This window comes from Syngnathoides biaculeatus, chromosome 9 (assembly GCF_019802595.1).
Source record: "Syngnathoides biaculeatus isolate LvHL_M chromosome 9, ASM1980259v1, whole genome shotgun sequence".
NCBI lineage: Eukaryota > Metazoa > Chordata > Actinopteri > Syngnathiformes > Syngnathidae > Syngnathoides > Syngnathoides biaculeatus.
Window position 1 is genome coordinate 22732765 of NC_084648.1, and position 18347 is coordinate 22751111.

The following is an 18347-nucleotide window of genomic DNA, read 5'->3' on the forward strand; positions in this document are numbered from 1 at the left end:
GATTCTCCCCTTCGAGGACTAGGCTTTTTGACCAGCAAAGGCTGGTTCGAAAATTTTCAAAAAATATACAGAAATATGCCTCTGTATGTGCTGCTCGTCGGTACTTTTTCAAGGACCATGTTTATGATTATCATGCTGCAATGCTACAGATAAGTGAACTTAAAGCCTCTATGAGCCTCTCCTTCTCCGTGTGTGAGCGTGTGCGTGCGTATCCTCTTCATTTCCCGATCACGGTCTGGCGACAACTGTTGCAGGAAAGATAAGCAAAGGTATTATAATTAAAGATTTAAGTAAATACGTGTACTGTTGTAATTTTAGTCTCAAATATGTAAAGTATAAATACTGTTTTCATATTTTAATCACTCTGGTACCCAGATACACATACCAGATAATTCCTGGTGTGTGTGAGTGGGGCGGGGGGCTTTGCGTTTTTTTTTTTTTTTTTTTTTTTCCACATTTCGCGGGGGGTTCCGGTCCCCATTCACCGCAAAAAACGAGGGATTATAGTAGTATAAAGATGTTAAGTACGAAATAATAAAATCAATAAAACTTAACCGCTTCTCTCATTAATTTTTGGGCCAGTACAGATTCTGACAGGACCACCATAACCTGGTTTCGGGCCAACCCTGAATAAGGCTTTAAGTCAGTCCTGATAATTTTTCGGGTTAAGGTTCATGTGCTGGTCAGCTAAAAAAACGTTAGTAATCTTGCAATGAATTACCGTAATTTTTCAGATAATGGGCAAATTTTTCAAAAAATATTTTCAAATAGTCAATAGAGCGCATTATATATTTAGGTATGGATGAAAAATAAAAATACAATCACCTCGTAGAGTCATATACAGGTGCAAATAGTTAAAAAAAAAAAAAACGGTATACATATACAGTGCCTCGTAAAAGTATTCGCCCCCCCCCTTGAACTTTTAAACCTTTCAACACATTTCAGGCTTCAAAGAAAGAAAGTTTAATTTTTTTTGTCCAGAATCAACAAGTGTGATACAATCGTGAAGTGAAACGGAATTTATTGGCTACTTCATACTTTAACATAAAAAACTGAAAAGTGGGGCGTGCAATATTATTCGGCCCATTTCCTTTTCGTGCACCAAACTCACTCCAGAAATCCAGTGAAGATCTCTGAATGATCCAATGTTGACTGACGATGATCAATAGAATCCACCTGTGTGTAATCAAGTCTTCTTATAAATGCACCTGCTCTGTGATAGTCTCAGATGTCTGTTTGAAGTGCAGAGACCATCCTGAAGCCGAAGGAATACATCAGGCAAGTCCGAGATACTGTTGTGGAGAAATTTAAAGCCGGATTTCGATACAAAAAGATTTCCCAAGCTTTAAACATCTCAAGGAGCATTGGGCAAGCAATAATATTGAAATGGAAGGAGTATCAGACAAAAGGAAATCTACCAAGACCCGTCCATACCTCTAAACTTTCACCTCCAACAAGGAGAAGACTGCTCAGAGATGCAGCCAAGAGGCTCATGATCACTCTGGATGAACTGCAGAGCGACCTGACGCCATAGGAAAGCTGCTACAGATTGTAGCCGAAAGGAGGGCTGGGCTGTGGCACCAAAACTCTTGGGATCCCAAAAATGGTTTCTTCACAAAAGCCAAGGATGGCAAAGAGGATGATAAGCTTTGGGAGCAAGATAGGATGTTCACGTTGCTATGCAGGAGGCAGCGGAACTGGACCAAGTCATCAATGATAAGTTCCATAACAATGCACCAAAGGTAGTTCGTGTGGATCTTTTTCACATTGGAGATGAGTTATATGCTTCTTTTGAAGGCTTCGCCAAGTATGTGTAATGTAGTGGATTAACTGCAGTATGCACAAATATTTAATGAAAATAATGCTTAAGTTAAACAGTTAAATTGCTTATTTAAGACTGCAATACGCGTTTATGGCCAACAGTATGAGACGGCCCCCAAACTCTGAATTCAAGCAATAGTACACAGTGGAAAAAAAGTGAAGCACGCTGGTGCAAACATCATGGTATGGGCATGTTTCTCCCATTGCATTGGATTGGATCGGTTTGCATTTGTCAAAATACTTGAAGGGGTCATATTGCTTTATGCTGAAGAGGACATGCCCTCGAGTGGTTCTCTGTTATTGGACTTCTGTGCTCATCACAGATTGTCCATAACAAACACAATGTTCAGGCATAAGGGTGTACACGTGTCCACCTGGCACAAGGACACCCCAGGTCGCAGTTCGATGATCGACTTTGTGGTCGTGTCATCGGACTTGCAACCGCATGTCTTGGACACTTGGGTGAAGAGAAGGGTGGAGGTGTCAACTGATCACCACCTGGTGGTAAGTTTGCTCCGATAGTGGGGGAAGATGCCAGTTTGACGTGGCAGGCTCAAACATATTGTGAGGGTCTGCTGGGAAATTCCGTCAGAAGGAATTTCAACTCCCATCTCCGAAAGAACTTTGCTCAAGGAAGCGGGGGACATTGAGTCCGAGTGGACGAGGTTCCGCGCCTCCATTGCTGAGGCGGCCTACTGGAGCTGTGGCCGTAAGTTGGTCGGTGTCGTGGCGACAACCCACAAACACGTTGGTGGACACCAACAGTGAGGGATGCTGTCAAGCTGAAGAAGGAGTCCGATCGGGCATTTCTGGCTTGTGGGACTCCCAAGGCAGCTGATAGGTACCGGGTGGCCAAGCGGAATGCAGCTTTGGTGGTCACTGAGGCAAAAACTCGGGTGTGAGAGGAGTTCGGTGAGGCCATGGAGAATGACTTTAGGACGGCTTTGAGGAAATTCTGGTCAACCGTCCGGCGTCTCAGGAGGGGGACGCAGTGCACCATCAACACTGTCTATAGTGGGGAGCGCTGCTGACCTCAACTCGGGTTGTGAGTCGGTGGGGAGAATACCTCCTTTATTCCAGCAACACGACTTCCCACGAGGAAGCTAAGTCTGGGAGCTCTGAGGTGGGCTCTTCTATCTCTGGGGTTGAGGTCACCGAGGTGGTTAAAAAGCTCCTTGGTGGTCGGGCCCCGGGAGTGGATGAGATTCACCTGGAGTTCCTCTAGGCTATGGATGTTGTGGGGTTGTCCTGGTTGACACGCCTCTGCCGCACCGCATGGACATCAAGGACTGTGCCTCTGGATTGGCAGACTGGGGTGGTGGTCCCCTTTTTCAAGAAGGGTGACTGGAAGGTGTGTTCCAACTATAGAGGGATCACACTCCTTTGCCTCCCTGCTAAGGTCAACTCAGGGGCACTGGAGAGGAGGGTCCGTCAGGAAGTCGAGTCTTAGATTCAGGAGGAGCATTGTGGTTTCAGCCTGGCTGTGGAACAGTGGAGCAGCTCTACACCCTCGGCAGGATCCTTGAGGCTGCATGGGAGTTTGCCCAACCAGTCTACATGTTTTTTGTATACTTTGAGAAGCCATTTGACCGTGTGCCTCGGGGAGTCCTCTGGGGGGGTTCTGCGGGCATATGGGGTACTGAACCCCTTGATACGAGCTGTTCGGTCCCTGTATGACCGCTGTCAGAGTTTTGTCTGCATCGCCGGCAATAAGTTGGACTCGTTTCCGGTGAGAGTTGGACTCCACCGAGGTTGCCCTTTGTCACCAATTTTGTTCATAGCTTTTATGGACAGAATTTCTAGGCGCAGCCGAGGCGTAGAGGGTGTCCGGTTTGGTGGCCTCAGCATCGCATCTCTACTCTTTGCAGATGATGTGGTTCTGTTGGCTTCTTCAAGCCATGATCTCCAGCTCTCACTGGAGCTATTCGCAGCCGAGTGTGAAGCGGCTGTGATGAGAATCAGCACCTCCAAATCAGAGACTGTGGTTCTCAGTCAAAAAAGGGTGGCATGCCCTCTCCAGGTTGGGAATGATATCCTTCCCCAAGTGGAGGAGTTCAAGTATCTTCGGGTCTTGTTCAAGAATGAGGGAAGAATGGAGTGGGAGATCGACAGACTAATCGGTGCAGTGTCTGCAGTGATGCGGACTTTGTATCACTCCGTTGTGGCAAAGAGGGAGTCGAAACAAGAAGCTCTCCATTTAACAGTCGATCTATGTTCCTACCCTCACCTATGGGCATGAGCTGTGGGTCGTGACCAAAAGAACAAGATCCCGGATACAGCCAGAGAACTGCGGTATCCGGGCGGGGCTCAGTGTCGAGCTGCTACTCATCCGCATTGAGAGGAGCCATATGAGGTGGCTGGGGCATCTGATCCCGATGCCTCCTGGACGCCTCCCTAGTGAAGTGTTCCGGGCATGTCCCACTGGAAAGAGGCCTGAAGATGACCCAGGACACGGAGAGACCATGTCTCTCAGCTGGCTTGGGATCCCTCCAGAAGAGCTGGGGAAAGAGAAGTCTGTCTATCTCTGCTGAAGCTACTTGCCCCGTGACCCGACCCGGAGAAGCAATAGCGAATGGACGAATGCACATGCCCTTGAAATGGCCGTTTAAACGGGACAATGACCACAACACTACAGTAAAGAGGCAAAGTCTTGGTTCCAAACCAACAAAAGTAATGTCATGGAGTGTCCAGCCCAATCCCTGGACTTTAATCCAATCGAAAACTTGTGGGGTGACAAAAATGCTGTTTCTGAAGCAAAACCAAGAAATATAAATGAAATGTGGGATGTCATTAAGGCACAAAGGCCCTCCTTAGTGATTAAAAAAAAGTTTTCATACCTGCAGGTTCTCAAAGTGTTTGAGGCTTTTGCAGTGGGTGATCTGAGTGTCTTCATTTCCACTGAAAAAACGGTTACAAACTTTGCAGAAAAAGCCTGTTTTTGGCACCAGGAATTCCATGCCTAATGGACAAAGACAAATGAAAAGGGGTGAATATTACCAAAACAGATTTAAATCGACTTGAGTAAATGCCTCACACAGACGCCAGTTCACATGAATGGTAGAAAAGCAGTCACGGGTTTTAACAGTATCCCTACAACTATGTCTCTAAAACGTGAAGACTACACACACGTTTTCCAATACATAGACGTCAACTGTTTAATGAGATTCTTATACTGTAGTCTCAAATTCTTTTGGTTACATAAAATAATTGGGGATGGAATTAAATCATTAATTTTCCGGACTGCTTATCCTCACTAGGGTCGCTGGCGTGATGGAGCTTATCTTAGCTATCATCGAGCGAGAGGCAGGGTGCACCCTGAACTGTACACAACCCAATTGTAAGGCAGGATATAAATCAACCAACAACAAAATACAGGTATTTAAAAAAATTTGCAACATAAGGTCACTGTAGAGTTCACAATGCTTCACCTTTACCAATGGCTTTTTGAAGCAATAAATTGATGACGAGATAACTGAAATCAAACAACTCATGTTTGTCAATTTGATCAAATTGTTGTTGTAGAGTTGCAATATTCGTTCATTCTAAGAGGCGTCTTACCAACTGGTATGGTGGGGTCAAAATGGAGGGTATTCTCTGTGGCCATTTCTTTAGTTAATGCCTCATCTACACACTTCTCATCGGTTGTTGGGATGTCAGCTGAACTTCCTAAGATGGGGAAAAAAATGTTCAAAATTGATTTACTTTCTACCAACTGCATCCCATATGGCAAAATATTTTTTACGCAATGAATCACAATATGACCAATTGCAACATTAAATGCAGTACTGAATAATATTTCCAATGGTAATAGACAATTTTAATTACGCTGAGCATACAACACTATTCCCCAACTTGAATCGCTTAGGCACATTCCTAATTCTCTTCCTTAGCTCTGGTTTCATTCCTAGCCCTCAGTTCAAGGATAAAGGGCTGTCCCAATTCTCCATTTTAAGCACTACAAGTGAGGAAATGAAGACAAAGAGGGATCTTTATGCAGTGCAGAGTGCAGAGTCCAAAGGCAAAAAAATGCCATAAGTTCCCAAATGAGGTGACATCAGCCCCAAGTGTGAATGTTTTGAAATCCAGGTTTAAAGGTTGTTTTTTTCTCATGCATTTTCGACTACATCCACTTTTCAGTGTTATTTCTTGGACTAAAAGCTGTTTTGATTGTACTTATTTTTGTCTTGGAATGCTTTTAATCATGTAAAGCGCATTGGGTTACTTTGTGTATGAAATCGCTGGACATCAAGTCAAGTGGGATGCGATACCTAAAAATAAATACTCAAAAATGTTGGCAACATGTTCTTATTGATTCATGCTGAAGGATGATTTAGTACTTCATTCACCCACTGTGACGCATGATTATTATGTCAGTCACCCATACGTTGTGGAGCAGTGGACTCAGAAGCTTCTCTCATGGGCATGAGATAATTGCATCTCAAAATCAATCAATACCAAAGAAGGGTAAACATATTCATTAGTAATGTAGTGTCATACTTCCTCTTGCAATTCAATGTCTAATCAACAAATCCTCTGAATCGATTCACCTCCTGCCATATTCGACCAACCTGTAACTTCGAATAGAAGTTTAACAAGTGTGGAGATACTGGAGACGGTGCCTTTGGATTGGCATTCTAGAGTGGTGGTCCATCCCCCTTTTAAGAAGAGGAATCAGAGAGTGCGGTCCAACTACAAGGGATCACACTCCTCAGCCTCCCTGGTAAGGTCTACTCAGGAGTGCTAGAGAGGAAGGTCAGTCAGGAAGTCAAATATCAAATTTAGGAGGAGCAGTGTGGTTTTCGTCCGGGCCGTGAATATTGGACCAGCTCTACACCCTCTGCTGGGTCTTCATGGGTAAATGGGAGTTTGCCCAGCCAGTTGCGTGTGTTTGGAAGGCTTGGAGAAGGCGTTCGGGAGTCCTTTAGAGGGTAGGGAGGGACGACCTTCATGAGTATAGGGGATCTAACACACTGATGTGGGCTGTTCGGTCACGGTATGATCAGTGTCCAGAATTTTGTCTGCATTGCAGCAGAAAGTGTGATTCAATTCTGGTGAGGGCTGGACTCCACCAAGGCACCCTCATTTGTCACTGATTATGTTCAAAACTTTGATGGACAGAATTTCTAGGTGCAGTCAAGCTATAGCCCAGTTTGGTGGCCTCAGGTTCTGACTGTGATCTGCAACTCTCATTCGAGCGCTTCACAGCTGAGTGTGAAAGTTGTGATAGAAATCAACACTTCCAAATCAGAGACCACGGTCCTCAGTCAGAAGTGTAAAGCTTTAAGTTGCATGATGTATCGCCAAACTGTATTTACTGACATTGGTTTTATGAAGTGTTTCTAAGCCCATGTGGTGTTATCCTTTACACATTATTGGTTTTTGATGCAGTGCCACCTGAGAGAACAAAGGTCACAGGCATCCAATGTTAGATTTCGGCCTTGGCGCTTACAAGCAATGATCGCTCAATTTTCTCTGCACATTTTGAAGATATTATGGACTGCAAATGAAATCCCTGCTTTTCTTGCAATTGTACGTTAAGGAACATTGTCCGTAAACTTTTCAACTATTTTCTCATGTACTTGTTCACAAAGAGGTGAACCTTGCTCCGTCTTGCCTTGACTGAGCAATTGAAGGAAGCCCCAAATCAGACTGTGATAGAGGTACACAGTACTGATTGGATGACCGACCGGTGTGTAGAACTGTCTTAGTAGCACTTGTGGCAGGTCGTTTTTACTTAGAACCCGCAAGTAGTAAATTCCTTTTCTGGGCTTTTTCGAAGGCGAAGTTCATTTTTGTCTCCGATTCAGGTCCAGTGAGACTGTAATTCCCAAGAACTAGAAGCTCTCGATGGTTGACAAAAAACAGTTGGACAGGATGAAAGGCTGCTGCGGTGAAGGATGCCTCCTGAAGTCCACAATCATTTCTTTAGTGCATTCAGCTCCAGGTAGTGTTAGCCACACCAAAGCTCCAGCATCTATACTTCCTGTCGATACAGACTCGTCGCTGTCTTTGATGAGCCTGAGGACTGAGGTATCATCTATGAACTAATGGAGTTTGACAACCAGGTGCCTTGAAGTGCACTCGTTCATGCAGAACAAGAGCAGTGGGTAGAGGACACAACCGTGGGGTCCCTTGGTGCTGATGGTGTGTGAAGGATGCGGTGGTCACCCAGCATCACCTGCTGTGTCTTCCCCGTCAAGAAGTTGTAGATCCACTGGCAAACTGTAGGTGAGACGCTGAGCTGGAGATACTTGGAGAGGAGTTTGTGGAGGGTTGAATACAGTACTGACTTCCACGAACAGGACCCTGTGCAGACTTTGAGGCAGCATGGGGAAACAAGGTCTGAGCCTGCCGATTTGATGTTTTGTTGTTTGAAGATCCACCTCATGTCCCGTTCATGGATGGTCCATGGAGAAGTTTGAGATGTTGAAGTGGTTGGTGATGCAACACAGTCAGCGTATGGAGTCAAAGTGTCCTTTTCAAATCTCCAGTAAAAGCTGTTCAGGTCATTGGCCAGCCCACTGCTGTTGTCTACTTGGGAGGGGATTGTCACTCGTAATTAGTTAGCGATTGTAATCCGTGCCAGGCTCATTTGGAGTTGTTAGCGGCAGTCTTTTTCCTGGATAATCGATCTTTGCCACGTAAATTTTTTTAGTCAGCTGGTTTCTGCTGCGATTGTAAAGGGCTCTATCCCCGCTACGATATGTGACCTCTTTAGCCTGGCGGAGTTGCCTAAATCTGGTTGTAAACCACAGCTTATTGAATGTGTGGAAAAATTTTGTACTGACATACTGTGACAATATTCATTTATTCATCCAGGGGTGGCCAACCAGTCAGAGATGAAGAGCCACATTTTTTAAAGTGTTATGGCAAAGAGGCATATCATAAACATGGACATCATTCCATTGTTACGGCAAAGTCACCCTTCATGATTTTGACTGCTTATTTCTCCAGTAGCTTCTCCATTTCTAATATCTTTGGCCTTTGCTTTGAAATACTAGTCACTCCTTAGGCAATAAAAGCTGCTCTTTATCATTTTTATTCTTTAGGATCGTTGAAATAATTGCCTAAGCCATAGGATGCTAGCAAGAGCTGTAACAAACGCGCCTCATTTTCGTACTTCGTGATTAGCTCATTCCTGAGATTCAGATTCACTGCGGTTCGCTTAACTTTTTCTCTTGCTGTTGGTAGTGCCGCTGTTTTTCTTTGGACACATGGCAAAGAAAATACTGGAAGAAATATCCCCAAACAATCTTGAAAAGCACTTGAGAATGCACTCGTTTGGCACTACCCCGTGTGTGTTCAGCATTGCTCAGCTTGAGTCGGCTACTAAGTCAACATGGGTTCAGCTTTTCCCGGGTGTTCGGTTTGGACAGCAAGAATTGGGTCTAAAATCGAGGAATTTTTTAACGCAGATTTTTTCGGTCAAACACTGATTCGTACAACCATTGAGACATACGAACGCTGATGATTCACTGGATACACATAGATACAGTGAGGATAAGTATTTAAACACCCAGTGATTGTGCAAATTCTCCTACTTTGAAATCATGGAGGGGCCTGAAATGTTAATCTTGGCTGCATGTCCACTGTGAGAGACAATGTAAAAGAAAAGTTCTTCTGTTGAAGAAGGGGGTAACCTCAAAGCAGTGCGGCAGTTCAAAACAAGAGCTCAAACTACATAGAAATGACTGGAATGGGCACATAAACAGGAAAATGCACAATTAAAATGCTTGCCTTTTTAATGTTCCCAATATGCTCATTTATACGTAGTATGAGCTCTCGTGTTTTTGACGGGATAGAAGAGCTGCTAAAAATTGTAGATGAAAGGAGGTCAAGAGGCTGCGCTGTTAGCAATGTTGAGTCTCCTCAAAGCGCTGACAATAATGAGGAATAAAGGGCACCAAGACTCTTAGAATTCAAAAAATTTTCCTCACAAACGCCATGGTTGGCACAGAGGATGACATGCTGTGGGAGCAAGATGGGATCAAACTTCATGATGTGATGCAGGAGTCAATGATGAGTTCCACAATGATGAACAAAAGGTAGCTACTATGGATCCTTTTCACATTAGAGATGAGTTAGATGCTTTGAAGTCTTGGCCAAGGATATATAATGTAGTGGATAAACTGCACTATGCACAAAGTTTTTATGAACAAATTTTTAATCCAAATGTTTCTACACAAAGTTTAAGTTAAACACTTTTACTTCATTTATTTAAGATTGTAATATGTGTCAAGTAAGTTGCCATGCCACGAATAGCAATGGAGCGAATTGATAGCAATTGGCTTGTGTGGCTGGGGTTCATGTGTTGAGCTGAGCCCTAGAACCAACTCTCAAATTGAACACCAGATGTCGCCAAACCAACTTATACTTGATCGGGTCACCAGCACGGCAAAGATCGGTCTGATGAACGTAGCCTTTCCATTTAGCATTTCACCGCATTGCATATATATATATATATATATATATATACCAAAGTCAGTAACCTTATATAAACCTAATTATTTTCATATGTTTCTATTACATACATATATCAAAGTCAGCAACATTAAGAACCCAATTATTGTCATATCTTTGTATTCACATCTTGTTTTTGACAGACATCAACAGGATGTGTTTCAGCAGCTGCTCACACCCTGCGGTTTCCAACGGATTTTCAACGGCGAAGCACACCTGCCTTCAAGTGTCAAACAGGATGTTTATAGTATCGCCACCCTTGAGTTACCACACAAGATGTTTGCAAGCAACTGATCTTAACTGTTTTTCCATTGAAAATTTAGCAGAGAATATGATGCTTTGAAACTGCTTTGTGAAAAGAATATAACCTGTGTATGACTGTCTCTCTCAGACGAGGCAACACATGATGTGCAACCAACGAGAACAAGCCTGAGAATGCATGAGAGAATTGTATTCACAAGAATGTTGATACATTTATGCTATTGCTTAAAAACTAAAGTGAAACTGAACGCAAGTTTGTGGTTACATTTTAAAGATGCACCTGTTGATTAAAGGGAAAATGACAGTTGAGTTTGGATGAAAGCAGCACCTTCAAGCATCTAGAAATTGCACCCAAGGATGTGTCAAACTTATGGAGTTCCACGATTTTCTTACAGTTGTGTTAAAAATAATAGCAGTACAATGTAACCAGTTTAAATCCACGTTTTCAGGGCATTTTTTTTTTTATTGCTACATGTTAAGTTACTAGTAGGTGCAGTAGATTTACAGAAAACCAACAAGAGCCACCATTCATGATTTACACCAGTCACTCACATTTGAAAAATGTACAGGTGTGGTCAGTCATGCCCACAGATATAAAGTTGCAGGTGTGATTGGGGATGGAATCTTAAAACGTTAAAATAATTTACTGAGTTGTTATACCCGAGTATGTAGTTGTTACCTAATACCATAATTAGAATTTATTGACACTGCACAAACGGACATTTTTAAAGAGGTCAATAGACATTCAATTTAAAAACTAAATATTCATATAATCAAATCATTTTATTTCATCATGATGTATTATAATCCATCATAATTTACAGCGATATCTATGGTCAATCCATTGATGAAAGCTAGCAGTAGATCTATCTATATCTTCCTAAGGCATATAGAGGGGAAATGTTTTGAACTTCAAGATAATGCGGTATCACAGGGGAAAATGACTGTTCACATTTTGATATGGACAGACTACTCTAATATTAGAATTTAGATCAAGTCATCACAATCTCATATTTATTATAGTTGGGTACTGAAACACTACCTGTGTTATATTCCAGAAATGTTTTCAATTTAACTCAGGGGTGCCCAGATGTTTTTCCTCCCAAGATCTACTTTTCAAGCAGCCAGCCTCTCTAGATCGACCGGCGGGATGGAGATTGGCGTGAATCAAGCGACGAGGTGGATGACAGTCTCACGTCTTTTTTTTTTTTGGGGCACACCGCCACAGGATCAACCAAAACTGCCTCGCGATCGATGCTTTGAGCACACCTGCTGTAGCTGAATTTCCTTTGACATGGTCATTAAGTTGATGACTTTCGACGTAAATGTGCTGGTAGTACATGAAGTAGCTCGGAACATATGCTTTTGGCATCACTTCCGAACATGCTCAGTACGGTACAGTACTTGCATTTTCTGTGTCTGGGAGAATACTGATTGGTTAGGATCAGGCTTGTTTTATTACCAACGTTTATGAAATAAACAATGTCAAGACCAAAATTCTCTTCATTTTTTTAATTGTGAATATAATATCATACATCTGCTTCCAATGAAGAAATGCTTCGCTCTGCTCTAGATAACATGGCAGCAGCCTAGCAGGAGATAGCAAGAACAAAAACACCTATCAGAACTGTTAGAACCAGGAGAACCTGTTGTCGGTTACAGAAATGATTACCACACATGTACTCAGCAATCTTCCACACACACATGCACACACACAGAAACAAACAAGAACACTTTGTTTCCAACTATGTTTTGCTCAACCGTCTGCTTTTTGAAACATCCCTGTAAATAAGGGGCGTTTTGAAACTAAATAGAGGTGCTGAGGAGAGGATAATCAGTGCAGTGGCGAATTGTATGAGACAGTTCCTCTCCACTCAAGACTAGAACTGGTGTCTTTGCTTCCTTTTTGTCCAGTTTAATGAACGTCTCATTGATAAACCTGACATGGGTGAATCCTGAATATTTATGATCAGGCTTGTTCTGTTACCAACATTTATGAAATAAACACATAAATGAATGTAAAAACTACAAAAAATAAGCGACGTGTTTCAATATCTATTTTTTCTCCTCGTAACAAATTTTACATGCGTGATTTTTCGTGCTCGACTGCAGATTTGCGAGTGCGATGGTGCGCGGGTATGATCGCGCCCGTCAAATGTGAGTGACCGCAGACACACACTCGTAAGACTGTGTGATTGTGCAATTTGTTGTGAGGGGCGTGTTTAAAAAAAAATGGCACAGTGGCATTCAATTCCCCGCGAAGACCCTCTTAAAACAAAAGATGTGCAGAATAGGATACAATTTGCCAAAGAACACCAACTGGCCTAATGAGAAATTGAGGAACATTTTGTTGACTGATGAGAGTAAAATTGTTGTGTTTCGGGTCGATGACTGTTTGTGAGACGACCCTCAAAGTCTCAAATTAAGCCACAGTACTGAGTAAAGAGTGAATCATGGTGGTGCAAGCATCATCGTATGAGCATGTTTCTCATACTATGATGTTGGGCCTATTTATCGCATACCAGGGAACATGGATCAGTTTTCATATGCCAAAATACTTGGTCATGTTTCCTTATGCTGAAAAGGACATGGCTTGATATGGATGTTTCAACAAGACAATGACCCCAAACTAGTAAACATGCAAAGTCTTGGTTCCAAACCAACAAAGTTATTGTCATGGAGTAGCCAGCCCAATCCCCGGACCGTAATCCAATCGAGAACTTGTGGGGTGCCCTAAAAAAATACCGTTTATGAAGCAAAACCAAGAAATGTAAATGAATTCCCGAATGTCATTAAGATATCTTGGAGTGGTAGAACAGCTGAAAGTTGCTACAAGTTGGCTGACTCTATGCCACACATATGTGAAGCAGTTACAAAAAACTGTGGTCATACAACTAAATATTAGCTTAGGATTCAAATGATTGGTAAATCCTAGAAACAAAAAAAGGTTTGTCCAAATTAGTTTTGATTTTGAAAAGTCAACGTCAGACTTCTATTTTTAAGGGGTGTGTTATCCCTTTCAACAAATCACCCAATTCCACAGCCTGAAGAGTGTTTCTACCATGAATGCTGTATCTTCTTGTTTTCTCAGTCTACTGCACCTCCCAGTAACTTGTTTGACATGTAGCAATAATAAACAAAAAAAACAACAAAAAAATATACTGAAAACATGGAATGATCTGGTTGTCACATTGAAGCTGCTATTATTTTGAACACCATTATATTTTCTGGCCAATTTTTTTTTTTTCATTTTCCCATGATTTGAAATAAGGAAGCAGAGTGTTTGAGCTGTGTCTTTAAGTACATTCGCCGGTGTCCAATCAATTACCTCACTTTTTGTCAGTGACCATATCAAAAGCTTCCAAAGCCATGACCTCATCATCTGGTCATTAAGAACATAGTACTTTTTCTGTATGTAAACTTTAGACCTTGAAGAAAATATTCTCTGAAATTCTCATTCTTGTGGCATTTAACAAAATTAAATAATTTTGCTGATGTGAACTGACTGGAAATTAATGTCATATCTTTGTATTTACATCTTGTTTTTGACAAAGACATCAACAGGATCCGTTTCAGCAGCTGTTCACACCCTGCGGTTTCCAACGGTTTTTCAACGGTGAAGCACACCTGCCTGCAAGTGACAAACAGAATGTTTGCAGCATCGCTGGGTTGCTGAGCAGGAAGCCTATGACACCCTTGAGTTACGACAGGATGTTTGCAAGCAACTGATCTTAACTATTTTTCCATTTGAACCTTTAGTAAAGAATATGATGCTTTGAAACTGCTTTGTGAAAAGAATATAACCTGTTTGTCACTCTCAGACAAGGGAAAACAATGTGCAACCAACGAGAACAAGCCTGAGAATACATGAGAGAATTGTATTCAAAAGAATGTTGATACATTTATGCTATTGCTTAAGAACTAGAGTGAATCTGAATGCAAGTTTGTGGTTACATTTAAAGGACGCACCTGTTGATTAAACGGAAAATGACAGTTGAGTTTGCGGGCGCCTAGGCCTAATTTGAGTGAGCTAAGAGAGCCGTGACAAGTCAACCCAGGGATGGCACAAAGGGCCCAATAGGATAACAAAGTGAGTCCTTCCCACTGGGCGTAGATTCAGCCAACACTTTCCACAATGTTCCACCAAAAAGCTATAAAAACCTTGGATACGGAAGTCCGGGGCTCTTTGTTCGTTTCTCGCTGATAAAGAGACAAGGTCCTTCTACAGGTGTAATAGTCGTGTGGCAAGCTGGCGGGGAGAAGTATTCGAGCAACTTGGGATGCTTATTTTTGACTACTCCATTTAAGATTGGGCGCAAGTAAAACTCTTATAATAAGGTAATGGCAGGATAGTGCCAGCGATATTACATGGTTACCTAAGAAGGGCAAGTTGGCTTGACAATTTATCCTCAATCCTAAAATTACTTATAACTAAATTAGGCTTCGAGCTTCGTAGGACTTGATCACCTCTAACAGGCTCACTCAAAAATGTCTATTTTCCCGAATTTCTAAAGTTTTTGAATGCTATTAATCTTCCTTGATTTTTATTACTTTTTACTACTTTTATCATTTGTCTCACCCAGGGTTCATACTCAGTCGGACCCAAAAAATTTAAGGGCTTTTTAGGGACATACTTAGGGGCTGACACGAAAAATTTAGGGCCGACACGGAAAAAAATTAGGGCCATCGTGGGAAATCAAGAGTAAGGGAAAAAGACTCACCCAATGGTGCCATCGGCTGTTCTTGGTTCATCAAAGGTTCCAGTACCTCAGTACCTGTGACAGTGATCACCTGTCGCCCCTAGTGGTAGTTCTCATTGATATGACTATTGTCAACGTCTTCACATAACAGTATACAGAAAAACTGATTCTAACTACAATTGCAACTAGATACACAAATGTCTTATACTGATGTCTGTCTCAGCACCCCTACTCTAGCTCCTTGAGCCTACCCAGTGCCTCCTCTATTTGCTGCTGCAGAGGTGCCAAAGAGGCTCTCTTGTCCTTTGCTCTGCCCTCTGAGTGGATTGGCCTCGGTGATAAACCTCAGATTCCTCTTTTCTTCTGCCAGCTCACACAGCCCATCAGCCTTCTCAATAAGCGTAGATATGTCAGTCTCTATTCTGGCTTTTTTGGCTTTGAGGCAGTAGAGATGAAAAGTGGGCAGTGATGCCAAATGTAGCCAGGTACGAAGTCTTCCTTTCCCCACAGTGGTAGTTTTTAGCAATGTCACTGTCTGGGAACATGACTGCAAACACTTTCGAATTATTTTCACAAGATTTGTAACTGTAATGGCTGCAGATCACTTTTTAAGTCCACACGATCTCTGCCTTTAACGAGTCCGCCTTCGTGTATTGAACTACGTTCACAGAGCCTGACTTCTGGCTAGTTGAAGTCGATGGCTAGAGAACTGTAGGTGCGCATGCACTGCTAGTACCACTGCCTGAAGTTGATGCTTTACTATCTTTATATTTTAGAAAGATTCATACCAACGGAAGATGAGAGAGTCTTCGCCAAATCAGCGTGTCTCTTTTTTTTCCGGTGCGACTCCAGCGCTTTGATGCCCATCTTTCCTAGCTGTTAGCTCTGCTTGCACAGATGGCAGTAAAACGTGCCGATCTTTTGCATCTCAACGAACCCAGCTTCCAAACTCCTTACTTTCAACCCAAGCATCTTGAAAAATGCACTTCCCCATGATACAAGTTGGATCGATGAAAGACGTAACAAAGACGAAGTGAAATGCCGACTCACGGAAATATCGACGACAAGATGGCAACTCGTTGTCAACACGGTGACTTCCGTTGACAATTTCCGGCTGTTTTAGACACCAGACGGATCGCTATTTTTTTTTTTAAATAAAAGATAATTATTATTTTTTTTCGGAAGAATTTTGGCGGTAGAGGTCCTCCCTTTGATTTTTTAAGTTTTAAGTTTAAGGCCTTTTTAGGAGCTTGACCGGTTTTCGCAGATTTTAAGGACTTTTAGGAGCCCCTAAAAGGACCTTCGAAAATTTAGGGTTTTTTAGGGACGCGTGCGAACCCTGTCACCATCAGTATTATTATTTTTCCTTTTATTCATTTATGTTCAATTAACATCAAATTTTGCCTTAACATTGCAACCGTACCCCGCGACTGCCGGGAGTGACTGTCAAATAATGAATGTTATCTGAACAATTTTTATCATTTTATTAAATACTTAAAACTTCCATTTTCATCTATCCTTGTCATTCTTACCTTGAGTTGTCTCATTATTAACATTCAACCTCATCAAAGATCGATCGCCAACGACATTAACATCTAGTCGTAAAATTCTATTTTAATCAGTCACTCATTGATAATCTCCGGTTTAAGATAAAACAAATCCATACGATCCTAACAAGGATTGTTAAATTTACTAGTTCAATGACAAGTGCAATCGATTCATAAGAGATGAAGCTGCTGTAAAAGCGGAGGGATGACTTTGTCACCCTTTTTCTCTGTAATGTTACTCAACAAGGGCTCATAAGTGAGGGCAGCCCGGATTGGCTCTGCAAAACTAAAGGCAGTTAGTTCACCTAGGCGAATTCATCGACACCAACTTAAGAAGATCCCGTCTCCCTGCACGCACGGCGTTAGAGGCGGCTGGGGAAAATGGGTAGCTTAACCCTTTAACTGGTATATTAACATTTCTCCCGATTAGTCCTGCGGAATCTGACAACAGGTAGGATGTGACCGAGAGTTGAAAGAGAAATTCTGCAAGGAACTACATGAAGAATTTCTGAGCATCCCAGACAGAGAGAGTTGTGAGTGGTGCAGATTTTAATTGACATCTTGGTGAAGGAAACAGGGGCACGACACCATCCTATTCAGTCCAGCTATACTATCCCCTACCACTACCTTACAGTCAGTAACCATCGGATTACATCGTCTGCACAAAATATAATCCACCTGTGTGCTTCTACCTCCACTCTTGTAGGTCACTATATTTTCTTGCCTACCCATCACTTCTTTATCACCCCTGTTTCCTTCACCAACATGTCCGTTAAAATCTGCATCCATCACAACTAACTCTGTCTGGGATGCTCAGAACTAAGTCATCTCATTCTTTCCAGAATTTGCTACGAGTCGCATTATACATAACACCCTGAATTTCAAATTTCAGCCTCATCACTCAATCTGATACCCTTTTTAATTCCAAGACATTCTTCGTCAGCTCTTCCCATCTACTCCATGTTTTATTAATGTAATTTATGTATTATTAGGTGTGACCGTAGAATTTAAGGTGGAGGTAGGACTGCATCAGAGATAAGCTCTGAGCTGAGATAAGATTGGAATCCCCGTGGAGCATGATGTTCGTGTTTGCAGATGGCATTGTGATCTGTAGTGAAACCTGGGATCAGGCGGAAGAACAATTAGAAAGATGTAGGCATGCGCTGGAAAGGAGAGGAATGAAGATTAGCTGAATAAAACAGAATAATATGTGTATGAATGAGAGGGGCGAAGGGGAAAGAGTGAGGCTCCAGGGAGAAGAGATAGCGAGGGTGGACGACTTTAAATACCTGGGGTCAACAATCCAAAGCAATGGTGAATGTGGTAAGGAAGTGAAGAAATGGGTCCCAGCAGGTTGGAACAGCTGGCGGAAGGTGTCAAGAGTGTTATGTGACAGAGGTGACTAGGATGAAGGGCAAAGTTTATAAAACAGTGGTGAGGCCGGCCATGATGTACGGAATAAAGATGGTGGCACTGAAGAGAGAACATGAAGCAGAGCTGGAAGTGGCAAAAATGAAGATGTTGAGGTTCCCACGAAGAGTGAGCAGGTTGGATAAGA

The 18347-nt window shown here is 42.3% G+C and overlaps 1 protein-coding gene across 2 annotated transcripts in view; it reads right to left on the bottom strand.

Annotated features, from left to right (window-relative positions):
* LOC133506297 (zinc finger protein 638-like) overlaps positions 1–18347 on the bottom strand; it is a 105734-nt gene that overhangs the window by 3634 nt on the left and 83753 nt on the right. For both annotated transcript variants that reach the window (XM_061830298.1, XM_061830297.1), the window contains 2 exons: positions 5380–5487; positions 4659–4780 (listed from right to left, as the gene is read on the bottom strand). In XM_061830298.1, the coding sequence (XP_061686282.1) occupies positions 4659–4780; positions 5380–5487 (230 nt within the window). The remainder of the gene's footprint in view (positions 1–4658; positions 4781–5379; positions 5488–18347) is intronic.